Source organism: Mus caroli, unplaced genomic scaffold (genome assembly GCF_978045245.1).
Source record: "Mus caroli unplaced genomic scaffold, Mus_caroli_1 scaffold_7, whole genome shotgun sequence".
Lineage (NCBI taxonomy): Eukaryota > Metazoa > Chordata > Mammalia > Rodentia > Muridae > Mus > Mus caroli.
The window spans coordinates 29,919,280-29,932,738 of record NW_028227262.1 but is presented as its reverse complement, the minus strand read 5'-3'; the positions used below and the strand labels follow the sequence as shown (position 1 = coordinate 29,932,738).

General features: G+C 47.8%; 1 protein-coding gene across 15 annotated transcripts in view; it reads right to left on the bottom strand.

Moving 5' to 3' along the window:
- The window catches only part of Cacna1c (calcium voltage-gated channel subunit alpha1 C), a 623,917-nt gene that overhangs the window by 121,557 nt on the left and 488,901 nt on the right, over window positions 1-13,459 (bottom strand). For 14 of the 15 annotated variants that reach the window (XM_085840073.1, XM_085840074.1, XM_085840075.1 and 11 more), the window contains exon 10: window positions 6,254-6,344. In XM_085840073.1, coding sequence (XP_085696199.1) covers window positions 6,254-6,344 — 91 coding nt within the window. Of the gene's footprint in view, window positions 1-6,253; window positions 6,345-8,981; window positions 9,057-13,459 lie in introns of all 15 variants that reach the window. The other variant, XM_085840086.1, reaches the window with a different exon arrangement.

The window sequence follows — 13,459 nt, the reverse complement described above, 5'->3', positions numbered from 1 at the left end:
ACTTTAGGTTTTCTGTATCCAAAGACATTCATCTGTCTTTAATATAAGCATCCTCCCTTAGCCCAGCAGAGGCGCTCAGCACCTGCACATAACAGAGGAGCGCTGTCACTTAAGTGGGTCCCAGAAGAGCTGGCCTTAGAGCTTCCTGTAAGATTACAGGCTTTGATTCCTCAGCACTCCTTGTATGCAGGAGCAGTTAGCTACAGGACTTACATCATGAAATAGAAGGATACTGCTCACAGCCCCCTATCTCCTGGCAGTAGAGATAGACTCTGTTTGCATCACTCTTTCTACTGTGGAGAAACGACCCAGAGACCACCGAGCACCTTAGCATGTCTGCTTCCTACTGACGTTTGACATCAGTGCAGACCGCAGAGTCCTGAAAACGGCAGAATCCTCCAGCGTATCCAAACTCAACGGGCATTAGAAGCTTGCTTGAAAGTCTCTTGTTTTTTTGTGTTTTTTCTGTCACTCAGAGTCACGTGGAATGCCGTCCCTACTTCACATCTCAGGTGGATTTGTTATAAGCAAGGAAGTGGAGGAGGTTAGTAACTAGCCAGAACATTGGAGCTCCAGAATAAGGCTCTGGGCAGGGACTGGAGTCTCCTTATTCCCAGGCACTCACTTGGACATCTTAGGACCCACCTGGAAAACCAAGAATTTCCTTCCTGACTTTGATATTCAAAAATTAAAGACAATGGCCAATCCATCCTTTCCCTTAGTCATTTGCTTTGCATTTATCATTATTTGGCAGATATCTGAACCTCTTGGGAGCTGTTTATACTCCCAGCTTTTCCTTCGTTTGAGTAATACTACCGGCTGTGGGAAAGGGGTAGTTTCCTGAATTGTTCCTATTTTGTCTTTCACACAGTCAGACAGATAGCTGACCCAGCTTCCCTAACCCACAGCTTGGTCACAACCCTGGATGTACAAGACTCCAACTATTGGGTACTAAATCTAGCTTCTCTCCATTTCTAGCCTGAACCTCCTTCTTGGAACCCAGGCTTGGCCCATATTGGATCCTCTCACTTACCTTGCCTCTTCTAAGCCCCCAGACACATGAAAAGCTTGATTTCTAGCGCTCAGCTTGATCCTCCATGATGTCCAGGTGGACCTTGACATAAGGCAGATTGCCCCCTTGGCTTTAAACAGGGTCACCGTGGGTAACCTCCCCACCCAGATTCACATAATTGATTTTTAGTGCTTTTTGGTTATAAAAAAAGTATCAAAAATATGTTTTAAAGGTGCCAAGTCCACATCGACAGTGTCAGTCTCCAGAATGTCCAGGGCTGCACAGCCAGTGATCCCATCTGCATCTTCCAGGCTAGCCATCACATTTCTGCAATATCTGCCCCCACTCTGCCAGAGATGATGGACCTTACAGTGATTCCTATGACCGACCAGTGTGCTCCTGACTTCACACTCTTTACAGAACCATAGGCCCACAGAGCTGGAAGGAACCCTTCATGTCACGTGGGTCTCTGGTACATGGTTTCTCAAGCTGTAGAACACTTTATTCATTTATGATCTCACACAGAGCTGAATATGGCAGAGATGGCAGTGGTGCTCTCTAAAGTAGCCTTGGAAGGTGGCGTCCAGCCTTGGCTTCTGCTGGAACCAATGGTCTGTCCTGTCTCTTTCTTGGGAGATGAGAGCTTGGCTGAGGTCACACATCTGGGCAGAGGTTCTGATGTCAGCAACTTTTCATTTTCTGAGGCAGAGGAACTCCACTTCCTGTGCTCAATTCCTCTGCAGCTTCTTTAGCCTCTTGGTTTTTGCTGGCTTCTCAGTGCTCTGAAGACCACCCTGATGGCAGTAAAGGCCCTCCCTTTGTTGCTATGGCAACCCTCCTTTACCTATCCGCTTCCCCTTCCCTTTCCATGGCCTTCGTGCTTTGGTGGATTCCCTGCATTGGCACATTTCCAACCTTTCCTTGCTGAGCCTGGCTTCCAGAGTCAGAATATCCACAAATCCCTTAAAGCAGAGAGCTCCAAGGTACACTGACAACCAGCCCACTCTTTCCATCTCCACACTGCAACTCAACCATAGGCACCATCATCCCATCCCTGAGCAGCCACAGGCTGCTTCATTACGGCATCACCCTCTTTTCTATTGTCCCTAATGTCAAAGAGATCTTTCATGAGTTCAAGACTGACCAAGCCAACCTCTTCACACACCAGTCTTTTTTTTTTCTTTCTTTTTTTCTTTTTGGTTTTTGGAGACAGGGTTTCTCTGTGCAGTCCTGGCTGTCCTGGAACTCATGCTGTAGACCAGGCTGGCCTCCATCAGAGACCAGCTTGCCTCTGCCTCCCAATGATTAAAGGTGTGTACCACCACTGCCCGGCACACCTCTGCCTTAAAACCATTCAGTAACTTATGCTCAGTAACAAAGACCAAGCTCATTGTAGAGATAGCAGCAGCCCTTGCCCTGCCAGCCGAACCACTCACCGTCCCTCACATTCATGCTGCCCCTGGCTTTTAGTATTTATACTCAGTTTTAGTTTTTGGCTTAAATTTCAATCCTTCAAATAACTTTCCTAACCTGCTCCTCCTCCTCCTCCTTCAAAGATTTATTTATTTTATTTTTATGACTTCAGACACACCAGAAGAGAGCCTCGGGTCTCATAACAGATGTCTGTGAGCCACCATGTGTTTGCTGGGAATTGAACTCAGGACCTCTGGAAGAGCAGTCAGTGCTCTTAACCACTGAGCCATCTCTCCAGCCCACATTATAGGGCCTCTTCCACACTAGATGATTAGCTCCAGGGAGTCAGTGTTACTTTATTGGATGACTACCATCTCTACCATCCAACATAGGCTGTGTGCTGCCATGAAGGTTCTCAGAGAGAGAATGTTCTTGACATCTCCCTCCTACATCTCCCAGCATAATGGTCTGCTTCTTCCTAGTCTGGGTATCATATTCCCCAAGGTTTCATCCTGGCCTCCTTTCTGGCCCCATCTTTCTGAGCAAACTCTGTCCTATGACCTTATCGATGGGCTCAAATGCCAGTTTCCACCTCCACTCAGAGCTCCCCCCGCCACCTGCTCTCCATCTTGCACCTGTATATTCTCTAGGCTGGACCCCTCTTCAGCTTTGTTTCAGCCTTGTTATCAGTTTTCTCTTATCAAGGCTTGGTGAGTCATTCCTTTACCTCCTTCCCTGTACCGCGCTGCAGGACACTGCAGCTCTTTTTGCTACACTCTCCTACCACCCGGGCAACCTCTACTCCAGCCTTCTCCTTACACGCAGGTCCTCATCCTGACCTCAAGACTCTTAACTCAGAGCTTATAGAGCAAGAATCTCTCTCTCTCTCTCTCTCTCTCTCTCTCTCTCTCTCTCTCTCTCTCTCTCTCTCTGCCCGCAGCCTGCTTCTCTTCTCGAGCCAGTTGACTGACGGGAAGAGTGGCAGTTTTAGCCATTGCTGTCTTGTTGGGAGATGGGCAAAGACTGCAGTTGATGAAGTGTGTGTTACAATTCTGGCGCAGCAATTGTATCTTTGCTATGCAGCGAAGATGTGCATCAACTTGGCTCTGCACAGGAATAAGAGCAGCCATTCCTGGAATATTCTCAAAGCCAGGACAACACATCCTCCTAGGAGGTGACAGATAGACTAGCAGATGCCAGTTTCCCTCCACAGGGGATAATCATGGTTGCTTTCCAACAGCATCATGTACTCCTAAAATGCACTTAAGCAAGTTCCCAGCGCCAGCTCCCCAGTCCCTCCTGGTTTATACTTTGGGCCATGTCCCAAAGCACTGTAACAACCTTGATGATCTTTCCTCTGAACTCTCCATCCCTAAAGTCTAGCAAACAGGAAGCCCTAGAACTTATTGACTAGAAGGGTCACATATGCCTGCCCTCATCATTGCTATCTGGGGCCATTTCTAGAAACCCAAGTGTTTATTTTGTACAATTCCAAAAGGGAGAAGTAGAAGAAGAAGAAAGCAGGGAGCGCGCTGTTACAAATGTAATTAGCGCCATATTTTAACAGCACTTGGACAATAATTGCTTCTTGATAATGCCGAGAGATCTGCAGTGCAGACTCCCTGGTGCCACTGCCAGAGTGAGTGATGTCACAGCCCCATGTACTGTGTACCCTGGAACCTGGCTGTGGTGCAGCTCTCTCTGCTCTCCAGCCTTGCTCATCTCCCTCTTGGCTCGCTCACAGGCACACTCAGATTGGCCTGCAGTTACGGTAGTGAGAAGGTTGGGTCCACGCAGCTGCGAGCATCAGTGAGTCATGATGCAGGGGAAGGCATATCATGGAAATGCTACTCACGGAGCATTTGGAGACATGTTTTATTTGGGCTAATCCTTCTCAGAGCTTTCTGTTTGAAATTCCTTTCAGTGGCCAAGACACCGTTACAGTTGTCATGCCCAGGGCCATCGAAAAAAAGCAGTCATTGCCTTCCAGAGTGAAGCTTAAACCCCCCAGGCTCTGCTCTCTGAGACAGGACTAATCAAATCAGTTTTGCAAGTTTTAGTAATGAATCAGTTTTCCTCCTTTGTTTAGGTCATTGACACGGATGACTTGATTCTGAGTTCCAAACTGTGACAATCCATGTGTGAACTGCTCCCACGGATACCAGCTCCTGTTCCCTCATATCCGGCTAAGTCCCAGGTCAAAGCCAACTCTTAGAAACCAGGGATTCACACTGTAAAAACTACACCAGTGGTTCTCAAGCTGTGGTCCCTACCCCTTAGGGGTCTCATATCAGATGCCCTGTATATCAGATATTTACATTGCTTTTCATGACCGTAGTAAAATTATAGTTACGATGAGATAATTTTATGGTTGGGGATCACCACAACACAAGGGACTGTATGAAAAGGTTGCAGCATTAGGAAGGTTGAGAACTACTGACCTAGTCTGAGGGCATTGCAGGCCGTTCACTGCACTTGCTCCCACTCATTAGAAGGGCAGGCTGAACCTCATAGGAGCAACAGGATCATCACCTGGCTGGTCATCACCTGGCTGGTCATCACCTGGCTGGTCATCACCTGGCTGATCATCACCTGGCTGGTCATCACCTGGCTGATCATCACCTGGCTGATCATCACCTGGCTGGTCATCACCTGGCTGGTCATCACCTGGCTGGTCATCACCTGGCTGATCATCACCTGGCTGGTCATCACCTGGCTGATCATCACCTGGCTGGTCATCACCTGGCTGGTCATCACCTGGCTGATCATCACCTGGCTGGTCATCACCTGGCTGGTCATCACCTGGCTGGTCATCACCTGGCTGGTCATCACCTGGCTGGTCATCACCTGGCTGGTCATCACCTGGCTGATCATCACCTGGTTGGTCATCACCTGGCTGGTCATCAACTGGTTGGTCATCACCTGGCTGGTCATCACCTGGCTGATCATCACCTGGCTGGTCATCAACTGGCTGGTCATCACCTGGCTGGTCATCACCTGGCTGGTCATCACCTGGCTGGTCATCACCTGGCTGATCATCACCTGGCTGGTCATCACCTGGCTGGTCATCACCTGGCTGGTCATCACCTGGCTGGTCATCACCTGGCTGGTCATCACCTGGCTGGTCATCACCTGGCTGGTCATCACCTGGCTGATCATCACCTGGCTGGTCATCAACTGGCTGATCATCACCTGGCTGGTCATCAACTGGCTGGTCATCAACTGGTTGGTCATTACCTGGCTGGTCATCACCTGGCTGGTCATCAACTGGTTGGTCATTACCTGGCTGGTCATCACCTGGCTGGTCATCACCTGGCTGGTCATCACCTGGCTGGTCATCAACTGGTTGGTCATCACCTGGCTGGTCATCACCTGGCTGGTCATCACCTGGTTTCTTAGCTGATGATTTTCTTTGAGGCCATATTTGTCAGAATGCAAAGGGTGGCCATGTAATGCCAGGGACCCTGACCTACTTACTGGCTTGCATGAAAAGAAAGGTGTGTGTGGGATAAAACCCACATCAGAGCACCCTACCTTCTGTGCTTCACTGGTGAGGTGAAAGGGCCTCAGCATGTGATACTTGTGGCCCTCACAGAAGTGCTGAAGACGGGATTGAATTTGAAAAGCCCACTACCACGTATGAAGCCATTACATAACCCCAGGCCTCTTTTCTCTCCACATAGAGCACAGATTGTCAACCCATGTTCTGATTCTGCACACTGCAGTGCAGAGCCATCCCACTCAACACCAGAAGCAGCTTCCCAGGTCGTGCCCCAAGAACTCATGCCCCAGGAAGAACTCAGCGCTAAGTTTGCCACGGGTACTCACGCAAGCCTGGCTCCACAGTTTTCTCCCTCGATGTCACCTCCAGCCACGTTTTCAGTGTTGACAGACTCAGTCTCACTTGTGGGCATGCTCACTGTGAGGGAAGAGGAGGCATGAAGAGTAGGGACAGAAAGAGAAGAGAAGAACATTAGTGCATGACAAACCATCCTAGCCCAGGGCCAGTTGGGCACCATCTGCTGGTCTGTCTGTGGGAGCTGGGCCCTGGCACTGTCCTCAACAGGCTGGAGAAGTCAGTTGCCAAGACACTGCATGTGAGTGGGATGCAGGAGGGACTCTGGTGAGCAGGCCTTTCCCTTACGAGACATACCTGGGTAAGACTGACGGTCACATCCTTCCTCTGCCCTCAACTTCAACAGAAAGGCCGTGGGGGTTCCCTTTGCATCTATCTCACTGACCACAGCGAGAGAAGCTCCCATAGCAACAGAAAGGCCGTGGGGTTCCCTTTGCATCTATCTCACTGACCACAGCGAGAGAAGCTCTCATAGCAAGACTTCATCTCCTTTCTTTCCCCTACTAGCTCTAACCCAAGGCTGGAGTCTAGATTGTTTGCAAAAAGGGCTCTTTTGCTACTCAGATTTTTTGTTGGACCTGAGGACAATTTTATTTCCTGCAGTGCACAGTGTCATAAAGCAATGACACTTAGGCCATACCTGAAGTGATGGGCTTGAGGTCACTAGCCACCACCAAACTCATGGGTTGGACCTCATACAATATGGCAGACACTAAGAATGGCAGTGTCTAGTTGCAGGACACACACACAGACACACACAGATACACACACACCACACAAAACACACAGACACACACACACACCCCACATTTAAATATGGCTCAAAGAGAACCTGCAGGATAGCATCTCTCTTCTCAAAAGTCCCAACACTCCCATTTAAACAGAGAGACAGGAGCCAATCTAAGCTTGATTCTCCAGGAGCCAATCTGTCCAAGCAACACCCAATGCTTTATATCAAGGCAGCAGCAGGCTAGACTTTCAGAAGGGAGTCTTGTAGCTTAGACTCAGCATGGTGGCTTAGAGTAGATCATTTCTATTAGTAGTGTTTATTCTATGAAATTAAAGTTCACCTCAAAAAAATTCTTCAGAACTACTGTCATCCTTTTCAGGTAAAATAAATCCCTTATATTTTTACCTTTAAAAAATATATGGGTCTTGATATACTCCAAGCTGGCCTCAAACTTGCAGTCCTCCTGCCTCAGCCTCCTGAGGGCTGTAATTAGTGCTGTGTACCACAACTCCCAGGGTCTTTTACCAATACCTCTTTAGAGCAACCTGAACCAGCACTCCTTCCAGAATAGACCTCCATCTGGTAAAATTTCACTAGCGCCAGCAGTCACAGCATTTATAACTAGTGGGAGTGTGGCAGTAGTGGTGAGTCCCCACGGACAACCACAGTCCAGGGGAGGCCTTTCCCTGCTTCTATGGAGATGCTGATAGATGTGGATTTTCCCAAGTTTCTAACACAAGTCAGGGGGCTAAGAAGAGACTAATTTCAAGAACATAGAAGATACAGAGGACACTCATGACTTACTGTGCTTTGGCCGTCACACAGAACACTTTGCTTTGGCTTAGGATTCTTCCTCAAATATATTGAGAAAAAAGAATCCCAGACATCATCCCATGGATATTAGGGGCTGGATGAGACTACAGAAGTCATGGAGCTCTAACATGTCCCTTTAGTTCACAGGAAAGGAAAGCAAGGTTTAGAGAATAGTTATGATGGTCTAGGTCACATGGTATGCCTAGAAAGGATGAGTGATAGGGCACTGTCCCTGTCCCATGCTCACCTTGATTGTTGCACTGTTGACAAAATGTCTTCTCTACATCTAGGGTAAGTCAATGACCGGGAAACTGAGTGAGCCAGGCCCTGGGCACACCACTGAGTGGCATAGTATAGCCCAAGAATGGTGTTTGGTTTTACAGCATTGACATCCACACCATAGCTTAAGGGCTGAGGGTGGGACTAGTCACTTGAGGTGGCTTAGCATGGGGAACTGGGGATGGGAGCCCTCAGAGTTTTCCAAGGGTTGTGAACAATCCATATTTAGTAAGAAGCTGTGAAAGTGGGGGACACTCCATCCCTCTGTACATTTATCTCTAGCCACCTCGGACTCGGGCCCTTTTAACACTCCAAATCTCATTCTTGGAAGGGCTGGGCCTTGTGTAGAAAGCTGCCTGACTTTGTGGGACTTGGCTCTTAGAGAATGCCTTGCATGGGGGTGGAGTTGGGTGGAAGTGGCGGTGCTAGGCTAGAGGAGATCACACTTAGGAAGAAGTGGCCAGGGCTTTAACAGTAAGCACATCTTCTAAAGTCCAGGCACTTCCAGGATTGGTACTAATTTTGCATTTACAGTGACTTTAATTTTGGCTGCCACACTCCAAAGGAATGACTCCATCTTCTATCGGGGAACAGTTCCTGTTGGCTGTCATGCTCGCTGTTCTTTCCAGTGAATGGGATGAGGGTCAGTGGTCTTCCCATCACGAAAACACACATTCAGATTTCTCTCTCTCTCTCTCTCTCTCACGAAAACACACATTCAGATCTCTCTCTCTCTCTCTCTCTCTCTCTCTCTCTCTCTCACACACACACACACACACACACATACACACACACTCCAGACATCAAGAGAAATATTCTCCCATGCAATCTGTATGGACTGACACACATTTACACACAGAGAGCACAGGAGACATTACCATGGGTTTCTGTAGAGTGACTAAACCAAGCAAACTTCCCTTTCTTCTGATCATGCAAGCCCGCTGGAGCGCCTCCTTTCACAGACACGATGGCCAATGTCAAGATCAGGGACAAGACATCAACAGAGAACATGCAGTCAGCACGGGCCAAAGAAACAGCCCTGTCCTTACACAGAACACGTTTATCTCCAAAAATTAACTAAAACAATGAAAAGCATAAACCAAGACATGTAAGAAAACATAACAAAATCTGGTCAAATCCCTTCAGTCACATGAATTAACAACGTAAAACAAAGGATGGACCCTGACTAAAGCAGATGGCGTCCTCTCACAGGAGGCTTCTACTGGCACATCTAAGTGGAGACCTGGGAAGGAGGCTTCCCAGAAGGCTGTTCATTGCTCCTGTGTCTCCCCTCTCTCTCTCTCTCTCTCTCTCTCTCTCTCTCTCTCTCTCCCTCTCTCTCTCTCTCTCTCTCTGTGTGTGTGTGTGTGTGTGGTGTCCCTTCTATAGATTTAAGTAAGTAGTTGCTAAGATCAAGCTACTGCCTCCCATTGGCTAGCTTGCTCAGTTTCTCCCTTACAAAGACCCTCATTGCCAGCTGCAGTGGGCTCCAGAGCATCCCTCCCTGGATGGACTTATCCCTGGATGAAGTCACTTGACTATAGATCTACTTGCCCCTGTGTCTGGTTCTGTCATTGTGCCTCATTCAGTAAGGGGCTACCCCTTCAGCTCAGTCTTGGTTACATCTAAGGCATGCGCATACGCATCTGTATTACTTCTGGTCTCACAAACCTTTTGTTTTCTCTTGTATGCAAATAGGCATGCAATTCATATACAGCGTACTTTCCACTCTGTTTTCTTTTGAAGAGGAGAAACTTGATTCAGGTATAGAATAACTAAGCTGTTGTTGGATCTACTTTTCTTCAGAGTTACGTTTTTTGTGAACAGAAAGCCTTGGGCTCCTCTCAAGCCTGGGCTTGGCTGAGAAAGAAGGGTCTGAGGGAAGGAGTGAAGGGTGTCCTATTGCATGGGTGTAGGACAGTCTGAACTACACCATGGCCTGAAGTCCTGAGGGCCAATGCTTTAGCTAATTCCCCAGAAAGGATGTTTCTCTTGTTAACACTCATATAGAATGCCTCTGTGTCCAGTGCCAGCTGTTGGGAATAAGAGATGGGCATGTACTGACGGCAGCTTATTAGTGGGAAGCAGCAGAGGAGAAGGGGCCACACAGTTCCCAGAGCAAGAAAATATGTGCTCTGATGAGGAACCGGAAGTGGCCCAGTGTGCCCTAGGGAAAGCTGTGAAGGGGCATCCCTCATCCCAGTCTCAGGCAACTCAGGTTATATTCTTGTGGATGGTGGGGATTCAGAAGTTTGGCTCCTCTTAGAAAGAGGCTGAACTTGTGGCCAACCCATGGGGAGTTCCATGTCTCTAGTGTGTGCATTCTTAAAACAGCAAGTCTCCAATCACTGTAGGCGCTTCTCTTTCATCTAAAAAATCCTGCGTGAATCAAACACTAGAAGTGAGTTGGCTCCTGTTTCTCTTCTAGAGAGGTACATACTAGAGCAAGAGGAAGAGCAAGAGGAAGAGTGAGGGCAAGGTCGAGGTCAAGGGCGAGGGCAAAGGCAGGGCAAGGGCAAGAGCTAGAGCAAGAGCTAGAGCAAGCTTTCTGTGGAGGTGTGAAATGGAAACAGAAAGGTTGCCTATTGCCATGCCCCCAAACACTCCTACAGTTGGCATGAGCATGCGAGAAGGAGTCTGTTCTGTGACTCAAAGCTCAAAGATCTGTTAAACAGCAGTATCACCCAGCATTTGGCTTGACACAAGACTGTCACATCTTGTTCAATTTTGGAAACAACTCTACGATCCCTTTAAAAGTCACAAGAACTCAATAAACATATGGGTGTTCAGATACAACCAAATGTGACCAGAGCTGGGTGCTCATGGTGGGGACGGGCACAGCCTGATCAGTTCCCTGTATGGCCTGTACGATCTCCATTCAGTCTGCTCCATGGGTCAAGTCACACTGCTAAAGGTTCCTCGCTGAAATGAACATCTCTCCCCAGAGAGGAACATTTATGATAGTGTATTCCACAAGTATTTGGGAGGACGAAACAGCTGAAAGCAAAGCCTAGGCTTCTGTCAGTCAAGGATCCAAGGAGTGCTTCAGCTGCTGTGGTAAGGAAGAGGACTTGTGAGGAGCTCAGGGCTTGAATCTCAAATGTGAGACACTTACCCCACGGGTGATCTGGAAAGCTTGACCAGCTATGGCTACTTTGCTAAGATGGATGGCTGGAAGACTGACAAGAACTCAGGGGTCAGAGGACACCTCCCACTCCAATGGCATTGTCTGTGCCTCTCCAGACAAGGTGAGGATAGAGCCTTAGTAAACACAGTGTGTGTGTGTGTGTGTGTGTGTGTGTGTGTGTGTGTGTGCATGCCCATCACCACACCCAGATTTTGGTACAGGTTCTGGGGATCAAGCTCAGTCCTCCATGCTCACGTGGCAAACATTGCCTGAGTCCTATCTCCCTAGCCCATCATGATGTAGCTTTGAAGGAAGATGCTGAAGAAACAGCTTAGAGATGAAGCTCATTTTCTGAATTTACTGCTAACAGCAACTCTTCACCAAATGTGGATTTTTGAGAGGAAAATTCTAAAACAAAACAAAAATTATGGATTTCTTCAGAAACAATCCACAGTTGTCCTTGTAAGCAATGGGTGGCATGGCTCTTTTGTTAGTTAGAGCAGCAATGGCTAAAAATGAGTTCTATAGACTCTACTCTTTCCCCTTTATTTAACACATGGGGTTCTACGGTGCTGCCAGAGTGTCTGTACTTCAGAACTTAAAGAATCCTTCTTCAGCCTCCCAGCTAGCTAGGAGCCACAAGGCCCACTTAGGCAATATCTTGTCCACAGCTCATTTTGTCCTTGAATTAACAGTTTTAACCCTCTGTTCCTCTAAGCATCCACTCTCAGTAGCCACTCTGGCTTGAGTGGCACTTGGTAGCCTGCTTCTGGGTCTCTGGTGAGGAGTTACTGTCTCTCCTCAGCTTGCTTGGAGCTCTACAACTGAGTAGATGCTGTGGAAGCGGTAATACATTATAATAATCTCCACATGCAATTTCTCCATGAGATGATGTGGAGACACACAATAAGATGACCTCATGGAAGGTATAGTAGATCTAAGCTGCTGTGCAGACTGGTGTTTCCTGGCATGTTTGGGTTCACAAACCCTCGGAAATCTTATCCACTGAACTCTGGAACTCCACCCTGAGACAGCATGTGGTGTCTGTCTTTGATGTATGATGGCACAGGCCATTAGGTAGACTTTCTGCAGCTATGTATGGTCAATAGGGAGGCTTACAGCTCATGACCTTCCCTACAGGAAGCCAACTCCTCATAAAACTACAGCTTGCCTCTCGACAGATCCTCATGCCACAAATCCCCAAGTGGCAGAGCTGAACCAGACTGGGCTAGTGAATCAAAACTCATGTTTCCCTTAAAAGGAAATTAGACCTTGTTCAGCCATCACAACATCAACATAATGTAATATGTGTATCAAAAGATGGACAAATGAATCCACATGAGTAACAGCGAAATTACTCAGAAGGGCTTTGACAAAGGTTTGAGGGTCAAAAGCAGCTTGTGTGTTGGTAAAGAAACATGTCGCTATGGTTCCTCAGCAAAGGAAATGGAGACCTTTTGGGGAGTTCCTTCCTTTTCTTTCTTCTTTCCCTTGGGAGGAATACAGGGGAAAACAGTCCCATATAAGATACCTAGGCTGGCCCTGTCTCCTCACCCCTTAAGGAGCACCAGAGGATGTGACATGAATCTGGGGAGAAAGATGAAGTGTACTGAGTTCTGAAACCCCTGGGGCTCCAAACAGCTCTGACTTTGTCCCAGGGGTTGGGGCTCTCTAAGGTTCTCATATGACATCAGCACAGATGCCCAGCTTCTCATGAGGCTTGAAAAGAAAAATACTGTCTTCATTTTGCAATGTAGCCATTAGGCCGTTATCCAAACTCAGAGAATTCATATGCTGCCTGCCGCCCTTCACCTTCCCTGTTGGGAAAGGGTTACCACACCAATATAGGCAGTACTAGCAGTGGCTGACAGTGTTTGGACATCACCCTGAATTTCCCCTTGAGGCAGAGTGCTGGCAGGAGTCCTGGGGTGACTCCTGGCATTCAGCCTGCTGGGCTGCAATGGCTCAGGTCCATCTACTCCTAGATGGAGCCTTGCCATTGACTTGGTCAGATGCCCATTTTATTATATTTTTACATTAAAAATGGTATAGATGGCACTTATTTCCTCAAAGTACTGATGGCAGTCTGGCTAGCAAACAAAGGAATTCCTGGTGCCCTGCCTTCCAGAATCAACTCCCTTTGACTTGGCTGTCTCATCTGTTACGGACTGAGTTATGTCCCCTAGAAATCCACATGCTGGTGTTTAAAACCCTCTTAACTAGAGTGGG